Raw genomic sequence first — 12437 nt, forward strand, 5'->3', positions numbered from 1 at the left:
AACTGACTGATGGACCATCCCACCAAAGCTGTCCTCCTGGGAAGGCCAGCCTGACTGCTGTCCCAGGGATGGCAGGGAGGGGGTATAGAGTCAACTGGGACAGTGGACGGTCATGGAAAGTGGAAGGGGTCCTGGCTCAGGAAGGACAAGGCACTAGCTCTCCAGGTGACCTCTCAGGGCTGGGTAGGACCTGAGTCCCCCGAGTGAGCTCCCGAGAGCTCCCCAGAGCCACAGCTGCCGCATGGGGCCATTTCGCATGCGTCCCTTTGGAGGCCAGGCCACAGGCACATCTGGAGCAACTCTCATTCCCAGAGTTCAGCTGGTTCTGTTCTGCTCTGGGCTCTCCTGGGGTTCTCCTCTCCTATGCCCACAATGCCAAGAAGCCAGGAAGCCAGCATACATCCCCGCCACTGCCCTAGCTAGGGTGGGACACGATGCTCCCACTTGCTCCTGCCAAGCCAGATCCTTCCTCAAGCAGCCGCCATCACACACGGCACAAAGGACAAAGAGCTGGCGGGGACGTGGTGAGTCTCAGCTCCACTGCCCACCAGCAGTTTAGTCCACGCGGCCAGGCTTTGGTGTGGGTGCCTGAAATTTCACACCCTTTCATTTCCCATTCCGTTTCGAAAAGCCACGAATGTTCCATTTTTCATTGTGCTTGCTTCTCAGAGTCCTCAAGGCACATGGTTAGTAGCACGCAGCAGGCTGAAGAGCCAGACCCCTGAGGGAAATCCCAAATCAGGCCTGCAAAATCCATCCACGTAGAGGCCCTTCCCACGTGCCTGGACATGTCAGAGACGGACGGGATCCAGTCTCCACCTTGGCTCAAAAATCAGAGAAGAATATTTCCCGGGAGGTAGAAACAGCTGTCCAGGCTGTACCCACGCACTCAGAATGTATCCTCAAGGGCAGCACACATGGCGCAGCTGGTGTCCTCCCTGTACACGGCCAACTGGCCCCCGGCTGGCTGGCTGCCTTCTAGGGACTGGGGTGGGGCTGGAGCTCGCGTGTGTGGCCACAGGCAGAGCCGCAGCGGCCTCCTTCCGGAGGGACTACCACATCCTGCACACCTCTCCAGCAGTGTGTTCCTAAATGGGATGCGCCAGCCTTCTCTGGGCTATTTAAGGTCAAGTCATCCCAGCACATAAACAGGCCAGCCTCCATCCCTTGAGCAGGGCCATGGACCTGGGCACTTGCCCAAGAGCAACCAGGCTGGCCTAGGAGGCTACCACATTGAGGTGCAGCCACATGGACAACACCGGGCTCTTGAGGGCCTCTGAGTCAGGTTTTGTTCCTCTATCAGATGGCAATGACACAGCTATGCTGCTGACCAGGTGGACGCCACACATGAAGGCAAAGCCTGGCCCAATGATGCCCTTGGGACCAAAACCACGCAGCCCTGCTGGAAATTCCATAGCAGCCAGATAGAAACAATACACAGTTGCAAGCTTGCAAAAGGCTGGCTGAGCTGTAAAAAAAACAAAACAAAACAAAACAAAACAAAACAAAACAAAACAAAAAACCACCCCACAAGAAGCTCCAGAGTCTAGAATCCCACTGTGCAAACAGGACCGGGAGTCGCTTCTAGAAGAGGTTCATGGCAAGCTCCGTGGATGCCGCCAGCAGCGTTGGTACGAGTGCACAGCCGAGACAGCCAGGGAACGGGCCAGAGGCTCTGACCTGGCCTTCGGTGCTGGGTGCCTGCCTCGGCTGGGGCCAGGACTCCTGCTCACCCTGCTTATTCCTCACATTTGAAATGTAGGGAATTGCAAGGGCCAGAACAAACCAGAAAACATGATCTCAGCGCACAGGGCCACACACACACCTGCTGATCAGTGCATTGACGCATGGAAGCCTTTGATGGACAACTGGAATTGAATGCGGTTTCAGGAATAAAGATGAACAAATCAACAGAGGAAGCTGACTACAGGGAACATGTGTCCATGGAAGGCATGTTCAAACACAGCATTTCCCAGGCTGAGTCACCTCGCCTCAGTTCCCGGCCCACCCCTCACTCCCCAGAGGTACATGTTCAGATCACCCAACTGGGGAAAAGACTGCAGAATCTACCCACTTAGAGGGCAGCCCCACACACCATCACCCAGGAAAGACTCAGAGAAGTTAAGGAAGAAATCTACCACAATTCAAGTTTTCCAAAACTTTCTTAAGTCATCTAGTAAACTGGCAAAAGCCCCAATTTCAGAGGCCTAGCAGATCTTCCGGGCAAGGGTTTACATGTGAGTGGTGACTCAGTCGACAAACTAGGCCATGTGCACAGTCTGAATCAGGGCCCATCTGCGCAGCACGGCCAACTGCTGTGACCACAGGGGCCCAGGGACCAAGGCTGGGAGGGATGCAGGCTCAGGCTGTACTGATTATCTCCGGATCTTACCTTTACAAACCTACCACTTTCCTTTACAAACATTTAAAACACTATTTGAAAATCGCCAGTCTGTGGTGGGGGTTGAGGGTTAAGACACGGGATGGCATGCTGGACTACCTGGTTGGCCCTAGAACTGCACCTGACTTCAGCTTCTGGGGTCCCTCCACCTAGGTGGGAACCCAGGATGAAGCTCCTAGTTCAGTCTAGCCACACCCCAGCCATCACAGCAATATGGAGAAGCCGCCCCCTCTCTCTCTGCCTCTCAAATATTTTAAAAACCCACACAGCTATTGGGCCCGGCGCGGTGGCGCAAGTGGTTAGGTCCTCGCCTTGCACGCCCGGGATCCCATATGGGCGCCGGTTCTAATCCCGGCAGCCCCACTTCCCTTCCAGCTCCCTGCCTGTGGCCTGGGAAAGCAGCTGAGGACGGCCCAAAGCTTTGGGACCCTGCACCCGCGTGGGAGACCCGGAAGAGGCTCCTGGCTTCGGATTGGCATAGTATCGGCCCGTTGCGGCTCACTTGGGGAGTGAATCATCGGACGGAAGATCTTCCTCTCTGTCTCTCCTCTCTGTATATCCGCCTTTCCAATAAAAAATAATAAAAATAAATCTTTAAAAAAAAAAAAACCCACACAGCTATTTAAAACAAAACTGTGATCTGATAACTAGTCTCTTCCAGAAGGTTCCCTGTGCCCCAGCAGGTTCCCCTCTGTCACCAGTAAGCTACTATCCTATGCTGCCTCCAGACCAGGCCCAACTGGTTCAAGCTAGCTTCTTCTCACACCCTGGGAATCCCAGGAGATCACACACCGCCGGTGTCTTTCCCACCTCAGCCTTTGCAACCTTTCTGGTTGACACCTGAGAGCTGGGCCCGCAGGCTGGCTGGCATGGAGACCCTCTCACCTGGTGGTCAATTTTGATGAGCGCAATATCTGCCTTCTCATCCACATCCTTGATTTTGGCTTCGTAGGTGGCCCCGTTCTTCAGCTCGACCTTGACCCGGTGCTTGTTGGTCACCACGTGGGCATTGGTCACAATCAGTCCATCTTCCGACACGATAAACCCAGAGCCACTGGCCACTGGCACCTCCCTCTTAGAGAAAGGAAGCCTGGAGCCAGAAGGACACGCCTGTTAGTCCGAAATACCTTGCCACAGAATCTCCCGATCGGGATCGGTGGGTTCTGCACCAGCCACACACCTACCGGCTGTCCCTGTGTGTATCCACTGGGCATCACATTTGAAAAAAACAACTGTTGGGGCTTGGCCATGGAGTAGTAGGTTAAGCCTCTCTTTACAACCCCCGGCATCCCATACGGATGCCAGTTCGAATCCCAGTTGGTCCACCTCTGATCTAACTCCCTGCTAATAGCTGAAGATGGCCCAAGGCCTTGTTTCCTTGTACCCACATGGGAGACCCTGAAGAAGCTCCAGGCTCCTACATTTAAATTGGCCCAGCTCTGGCCATTGAAGCCATTTTAGGGGTAAACCAGCAAATGGAAGATCGATCTCTCTCTCTGGCTCTCTCTCTCTCTGGCTCTCCTTTCTATATAACTCTGCGTTCCAAATAAAAAATAAATAAATCTTTAAAAGAACAAATATTAGGCCAATCGTTTGCATGCATCAAAGAATCCCACTTAGACAATCTCTTCAGAGCCAAAGATTCTTACAACATCTGGAATGGTCGAGAATGTGGGTGTATCTAGGCTAGCCTCCCACAGGACAAGCACTGATGGTAGCATAGGGACACAGTGGCCTCGGACACTGTTAACTGGGGCTAATGTCAGGGCTGGCTGGTGGAGCTTGAGAGGAGACGCAGGAAAACAAAAACACAGCCAGGCAGGGCCTCTTTACTTGCGAAACAGCTCGATGTGGACCACGGCCGGGGCGATCTTCTCCACCACGTCAGCGATGAAGTTGTATTTGTGCCGCAAACTGTGGGGGTCTTCCTGCCCTGAAGAAAAGCAGACACGGGACACGTAAGCCACCTGCATCTGGGAAGGGTAGGGAGCACGCTCGCCCTCCCACACCTGCACGCATGCATGCACGCATGGGCCTCCTGGACACTGCCCCGGATCCGTCCGAGCTGCACGCCCACAGACGACCGCGTGGCTGTCGCCGTGGCTATTGGGACCAGCGTAAGCCAGCTCCATTCGCACTGGGGCAGAGCCAGGGCCACACCTGCCTCTCAGAAAATGACCTGGGACAACTTCCAGGGGGACTAATCCAGCAAAGGCACACTGGCACCCTGCTATCATGTGCCAATCCTCTTTCTCCTTCTACCGTCACTTCCGGTCATCTTTGGCCTTCCAACCCCACAGGTCAATCAGGCTTTGCGTCACCACTATATTAAATGGACAGCATACATACATCACAGGGACCCCTTCTCAGCAAACCCACCACCTCCCCACTTCACTTCCGGCCTCCCCACGGGGCATGGAGGTAGCCGTGGTCACAGCTGTGCCTCCCTGGATTCCAGTGGATGGAACCGTGCCTTCCCAGCAAAGCCTGGTGAACATCACAGTGACAGCTGTAAACAAGCACTTGGACTCCTGGGCCAGCTTCCTGGGGTGGGACCAGCAGCAGGCTTGACCCCAGCAAAGGGAGAGTGAGGCATGCTGTGACTCACGCCAAAAGGCCGCTGTGACAGCCTCGTGCTCGTGGTCCTTGCCCTACTTGGTCTTGAGGACTCCACAGGTCAGGTGTGTGCTAAATCACCACACCAGGGGTGCATATCAGCACAGGGTTTTCCAGCTAAAATGAGTTACAGCTAAAATGTGAGCCACTCCTCCCATTCGTGCTCGCTCACTCACGCACTCATTGGCCGGAGAGAAAGCAGCCCCCAGAATCTGTCTAGCAGTTACCACAACGGACCGAGCCATCTAGGGGCCGTCCTCTGTCTGCCAGGTAACCTCCACTTCTCAAGCTGAAAATGGGTCCACGGACTCCATTCCAGCTCCAACATGCTGCAATTTAACCCCCATCTATTGCTCCCAGCCCATCATAGCACAGCAAAATGAGGGTGATGCTGACACGAGTCTAGGGCTGGAATTCTCCCAGTCCTGCACACACGCCAAGGGCAAGGAGGTGGTATATGGGCCGGGCTCATGCAGCCCAGCAGAGAAGATAAGCTGCCAGCCTCTCTCTGCGTCTCCTGGCAGACCAGCATCCCTAAGCTGAGCAGAAACAAACCCGAGGAACTGCACCAAAACGGGCAAGGTGTTGATCCAAAGAGGAGGAAATGCTGGGCCACTACCGAGGCTGCTTCTGAATGAGAAACTCAAAGGCCTCTCCACAGATAGCCTGGCTCGGGGGTCCTGCTCCACAGCTGGGCAGGCACCCCAGGGGGGCTGCTGCCGCCTCCCGGGTGGGCCACAGACAGCCTGGCTGACTCTGTTTCGGTTGCATTTGCCAGTCAGCGGTCTTTCTTGCAGAGGGCTCAGGCAAGGCAGGGACTTCCCGGGGACAAGTCCCAGAACTGGCTCGGCGCCATCTGTGTTCCTGGAATACACAAGGACGGCGTGACACTCAGTCCTTTCCAGCTGTGTGGGATTATCAACTTATCCTTGGCCCTTTCCACAAAACACAGGGACAGCTGCCCACCATGCTTGATATGCTAATGTCTTAAGTGATTTGAATAAAATGACATCCGATCAAGCTGTGCCATTCAGCTTAGAGTGAGAAGGGGCAGAGGACAGTGCCTGGTAGGCAGTTTCACTTGTCAGCCACACTGTAGCATGGGAATGGACAAAGGAGGACTGTAGTGGACTGACACACCCCATTGTGACCACCTTGCACCCCAAGCTCCTTTGTGAAGGGTCCCCCCACAAGCCATCCTGGCCACCCCTGTAGGGCATGACAAAAGCCAGCTTTCCTGGCCTTGTTCTGTTGCTCAGTTTCCCAACTACAAGGGTCCCCAGAGCCGCTGCAGAAGGGGGCTAGGGGCCCCTGAGTCCTCCCAGAGTCCTCCCAGAGTCCTCCCTGCACAGTTCTGTAGCCTCAAAGTCATATGCAGAAAAGGCGGGGAGCCCCACACCCCCTGGCAAGGTCAAGGTCTGGCTCAGGACTGCACCCAAAGTGGGATCGTCAGCTGTTGCTCAATCAGGAGGCAAGAGAAAGAAGCAAAGAAAGGAACAGTGAAAAGATTGACAAGTGCAATTAAGACTGCCTTTAATTACGCATGATATGACGCTGACAGAGTTCTTAAGAACCTACAGAAGACAGTGCTAGAATAAATGAGTTTACTCGTGTCACAGCTAACAGCTCTGTGGGGAGTGACTCAACACAGGCCCCGAAGAGTGACAAGACCCCGCCATTTTGGACCCAGCAGCATTTTGAATGCCTGCTTCCCTATGGTCTGGTCCTCCTTCCCACGATTTGTATCTACAAACTCCGTGCACTTTAGGTTCAATTTGGTTATCTGCCAGTCTGCTAAACCTGCCAATCTCATTACCCTGTTCCCACCCATCTGCTGTAACCTCATGACACCACACCTGGCGGTCCTATCCACCAGTCCTTGGTGGCCCGCCCATGGCCTTATCTGCCAATCCCGCACGGGCCCCATGCTCCCAGTACCCATGCTATGGTCATAAAAACATGTTCCTGACTGTGCATATGCTGTCTGTCTGCCTCCGCTCCCATCCTCACAGCCAACCTCCCTGCTGGATTAAAATCTCCCACACGGTACCCTGCACCTGCACAAGAGACTGGCTCCTGGCTTCTGATGGGCTCAGCTCCGGTCACTGCAGCCACCTGGGGAGTAACCCAGTGGACGGAAGATCTTACTCTCTGTATCTCCTTCTATCTGTATAGCTACCATTCCAATAAAAATAAAATCTTAAATATGTAAATTTGTTTAATATATTAAACATAATATTAGATTTTTGGATTATATTTTACTATTGATATTTATATATTATACTATTAATATATAACATTGTATATTATATGATAGGTTGTGTATCATATATTAAATATATACATTCTATATATTGATTGAATATAATATATATTAAATATATATGTTTTTGAAACAAACAAAAACCCTCCTGCTTGACTCACAGCGTCTGGTGTTTCGGGTTTGTGAAGGCAAACTTGAAAGCTAACAAGCTCAATATACATCAGTGTATCAGCCACAAACTATTCAAACTTAACCTTTACAAGTATTCATTATTGGGGCAGGCACTGTGGCATAGCGAACAAAGTCTTCTCTAGTGGTGTCGGAGCCACTCCCTGTCCCAGCTGCCTCACTTCCAATCCAGCTTCCTGCTCATATCCTAGGAAAACAGTGGCAGATGGCCCAACTACTGCACCCACGTGGGAGACCTGGAAGAAGCTTCTGGCTCCTGGCTTCAAACCAGCCCAGCTCTGACCTTTGAGGCCATTTGGGGAGTTAAGTAGCAGATGGAAGATTCTGTCTCCTCTCTCTGTGTAACTCTGCCTTTCAAATAAAAATAAAATAAATCTTTTTTTTAAAAAGTATCTGGGTCCAGCGTGGTTGCCTAGTGGCTAAATCCTTGATTGCAGAAGCTGGGATCCCCTACACATGCCAGTTAATAACCCAGCTACTCCACTTTCCATCCAGCTCCCTGCTTGTGGCCTGGGAAAGCAGTCAAGGATGGCCCAAAGCCTCGGGATCCTGCACCTGCATGGGAAACCTAGAAGAAGCCTCCTGGCTCCTGGCTTTGGATAGGCTCAGCTCTGGCCATTGCAGCCACTTGGGGAATGAACCAATGGACAGAGGATCTTTCTCCCTGTCTCTCCTCCTCTCTGTCAATCTGTCTTTCCAATAAATAAGTAATCTAGTATCAGTGCAGGGAAAGAAGCACACAGACAGGGGACCAGATGTTGGGAAAGAGGGAGGACAAGGGGAAACGGGGCAGAGAAGGCAGACTGTTGTACACATAGCACGTAGTGGACACGGGGCAGGCCCTTAGAGCACAGCCTTTGAGCAGGCTCGGCCTTGTACAGTTTTAGGGCCTTGGGGGCGTCAGGGGCTGGGAGAACGGGTGGAACTGAGTGCCTTGCTGGGGCTGGGGCGGAGGGCAAGGTGGCTGGACAGAAATACAGAGGGTGGGACAGCTTAAACCGGTAAAGGTGGGGCATTCTGGAGAATTCTCTATGAGAACATACAGCTGAAGCTTGTGTCCATGCTTTTTTAAATAGGACATAAAAACAGCAAGGTCTCAGGAAAATTGCTTAAAATGTATGTACAAGATCTATGCCCTGAAGGCTACAAAGACTAGCAAAATACACTTAGAGTGAAATAAATAAATAGAGAAAGTACGCACTGTGGGTGGAAGACTCACTATTGCTAAGCTCTCAGGTCAAGGGGAGAGGCCACGGACACCTGCCCTTCCACCTGCTTCTGGGTCAGGGTGGACACAGGCCTAAGGGGCCCCTGCAGGTGCTCTGAAGTCACCTCGATGTCCAGTGAATGGTCCCCACCCCGCCATGGCCATGGTGGCCAGGGTCCCTCCAGTGGCCTACCCTGCCAGCTCCCCTGGCCTTGGGGTGAGGTTGTACAGAAGACAGAGAATACGTGGGCAGCGGGAAAATTGGGAAGGACAGGCTGAATATTGATAACAATAACAGTAATAAATAATTCTCCTCCGCCCTCGGAAAAGATGCCTGGAGTCCACAGCCAAAAACAACGTAAGGTAGAAAAGACTGGTGGGTGGGGCAATGAGCTGGGAAAACGTGCTATTTTTCCATACTTTGTGATGTCAGCGCTATTTGCTTTTCGAAATTTGTGATTTTTGGTAGCTTCTTTGGGCAATTACATAATTACATAATCATTCTACACATAACATATTCAAAATTTTGAGTTCATTTTGTTAAACAGGTTCCCTATATTATACAAGTTTCAAACCCTATAAAACAGACCTGTAGAGGCAGGAGGAGAAAGGCACCAACTCCTGCCCAGGCAGCAGGTCCCACCCCTCACCTGCTCCTTAGCTAGCATGGAACTGACCCCTGGGCTGTGCTTCAGCTGGCACTCGAGCACCCACGGTCCCCTACACTCCATAGTCAAGACAAAGGTTCCGGCGTGGTTGCCTAGTGGCTAAATCCTTGATTGCAGAAGCTGGGATCCCCTACACATGCCAGTTAATATCCCAGCTACTCCACTTCTCATCCAGCTCCCTGCTTGTGGCCTGGGAAAGCAGTCAAGGATGGCCCAAAGCCTCGGGATCCTGCACCTGCATGGGAAACCTAGAAGAAGCCTCCTGGCTCCTGGCTTTGGATTGGCTCAGCTCTGGCCAGGCCTCCTTCCCAGGTCTCAAGGTCCCCACTAATTGATTATACACTTGGGGGTCCTACTGTAGGCTCCCCATGTCCTGTCTGATCTGCAGTGCCCTCCATCCCGTAACTCTGATCCTCCAATTCTATCCCCCAGATCTCCTTACACACACACACACACACACACACACACACACACACACACACACACGGCTCTGCAAATCTCTCAGTCCTGTGCATTTAGGTTTCTTTCCTGCAGCTACTAAACCTACTGTTAAACTACCAACCTTCCAAAGCTGCAAGAAAACACCACCAGCAGGAGCCACAGCACTTAGTGGATGAGCGACTCATACATGCCAAGCACAATGCTAGGCACAGGGACGCGGTCTCTAGGTGCTGCTACAAGCCCACAGGGTAGATCTTACCCTGGTTGGGCCAGGGAGGAACAGGGTAGATCTTACCCTGGTTGGGCCAGGGAGGAACAGAGAAGGAAGGTGTGTTGCTCGAAGCCTCAGAGCCAGCTGGTGGCCCAGCCCATGCATGGGGCCCAGACCTGGAGCTCCCTGCTCTGTATCAGAGGCTTCCCCACTAAGTCCCAGCCCCATGCAGCCCACAGGGTGGTGGGAACATGCTTTACATTTCCGGATCTGAGACCCGAGTTCCGGATGCAGGATTGAGACCCCATCACCCCTTCTTCCAGCAAGAACAATCCTGTTTCTCAACAGAGTTGATAAAGTGCAGCTGATTTGGAAAACAGAGTGCAGTGTATTTGAGGGAAAAAAATGAATCCTCCTTTATTCTCAGGGAACAGCAAGTACCCAAAATTCAAATCAGCTGCAAGAGCAGACTGATCAACTCCCTGCAAGCTAATACACTGTCCTACATTCAAGAAGGGCCGCCTGAGTCGCACAGCCCGGGGCAGAGGGAAAGTGAGTGAGCCACACAGCGGCACACAAGGACACACAGAACCCGCTTGCACACAGGCTCCTGGAGCCTGCCCTGCCTGCCCGTCACACGCCTTTAACATAAATCCTTAAATCCAGATTAAGGACTCAAGGACATCTCAGGAACTGCTGCAGACTCGCTTGTTGGAAGGCCTGGCCTGACTCAGCAGCCACCTGCCGGGAAGTGAGCCACCAACCTGGCAGTGCTGGAGACAGCGCACACTGGCAGAGGGTGCTGAGCAGCCTCCAGAAGCACATTCGGGGGCTCGGGCTCAAGCAGGTGGCTGCCACAATCCCTCATGGCTCTCGAATCCCATGTGATCTGAACCACTTTCTCCCACTTTAAACATCAGTAAAGGTCTCCACAGATCTTTACTCCACAGACCACAAGAATAAGCCCTGAGACTTAAAGCCAGAAATAAGTCCAGACCAGGCCTGGGTCAACTAGCCAGGGCCTGGACAGAGACTGGGGTTAGCCCAGCAGCTGAGCAGGCGCGTGGGGAACAGCCAGTCTGCAGCCCCAGCTCCTGACACTTTCTGTTGAGTTTTGGTTTCCCACCTGGGCACTGGCAACAAAAGTGACAGAGTGTCTATCACAGGACACATGGGGCCAACAGAAAGCCCACTCCATTCCCAGGAAAGGACTGGGAGAAGTCCTCTCCCAGGAGCTTGGCCACTGGCTGGGGCCACAGGTCAAAGTCCCAACTGGGGCCTGGGGAAGTGTCCCCTGGTCTCCTGCAGACATACACGGCCACCCGCTCACAGGCACAAGCTCTGGAGAGAAACTGTTAACAATGGAGGCACACATGGCAGGCGCCCAGTGCGGGGACACAAAAACTGGGTCATCTTCAGCAATGACTCAGTTTACAAACACACTTGGGATACACTCCTCCGCTGGTGGCAGCCACCTTTCCTCAACCCAGTACCCAAGCGACAGCCACCACGGCAGCCCCAGCCCCTGGTGCCCCGTCCTCCAAGGCCAGCGACTTCTGCAGGTCTCCATGGAGTGCACGCCAGAAGCCATCCTCTTACTACTCTTCAGACACGTCCTAGGGACATGGCTCACGCATCTACAGCAGCCCCCAGGGGCCCCAGCGTGGCCAGGGCCAAGGCAAACACACACATACTACTTGCTGCATAACTAGATCCAGCCCAAAGCCAGAAAGGATGCCTGGAGGCAGGGAGGGGATGGGGGCACAGGGGTGATGACACTCCAGCTACCTCATTTGCAGATGGCCTGTGCTGATGTGGTTCACCTTGACAGTGAGGTTTGGTCTACACTTCAGCTACCCTTCAGGCCCCTCCTATACCCCCAGTACATACTGGCCCCATCAGCACTTCTGATTGGCTGGGGTAAGTGGGTGGGGGAGGGGAGGATATACAACACAGAGAAAAGGCCCCATGCAGGAGCAGGTCAGCTGCCACACGGCTGGTCAGCCACCAGGGTCACAGGAAGAGAGGACCTGGAAGGTTGAAGTTCACACTGAGTTCCAGGTCCCCATGGTCAGAAAGACAGAGCTGCTCCACCTCCATGACTGTGCAAGGGCAGCTGAGGTCCAAGAGTGACATCCACCTGGCCCGGAAGTGGATAGGTAAGTGCAGACCGGACCGGGAGGTTAACTAACCTGATGCCACACAGCTGAGAGATGCTGGCCCCCTTTCAGGAAGAGAAAGGGGGTGACAGATTTCCTTAAGAAAAGTTCCCTTTGTGCGCTTTCCTGCTGAGTGTGAGAAGGACCAACCCTGGCGAGCACAGAGAAGGCCAGACGGCCCAAGCGGAGAGGAAGAGGGGCAATGGGCTTGCTGTAAAGAGGCCATGCATGCTCCTGGGGCACAGAGCACACCCTCCTCCTCCTTTTCCTTCCCCTCCTCCT

General features: G+C 53.2%; 1 protein-coding gene across 1 annotated transcript in view; it reads right to left on the minus strand.

The window, feature by feature from the left end:
- Positions 1 to 12437, minus strand: part of HTRA1 (HtrA serine peptidase 1) — a 47724-nt gene that overhangs the window by 18723 nt on the left and 16564 nt on the right. The window contains exons 2-3 of the mRNA XM_040991749.1: positions 4235 to 4334; positions 3287 to 3491 (exon numbers count right to left, since the gene is read on the minus strand). Of these exons, the coding sequence (XP_040847683.1) occupies positions 3287 to 3491; positions 4235 to 4334 (305 nt within the window). The remainder of the gene's footprint in view (positions 1 to 3286; positions 3492 to 4234; positions 4335 to 12437) is intronic.

The sequence above is a fragment of the Ochotona curzoniae genome, unplaced genomic scaffold (genome assembly GCF_017591425.1).
Source record: "Ochotona curzoniae isolate NIBS_2020 unplaced genomic scaffold, NIBS_Ocur_1.0 contig_66, whole genome shotgun sequence".
NCBI classification, from domain to species: domain Eukaryota; kingdom Metazoa; phylum Chordata; class Mammalia; order Lagomorpha; family Ochotonidae; genus Ochotona; species Ochotona curzoniae.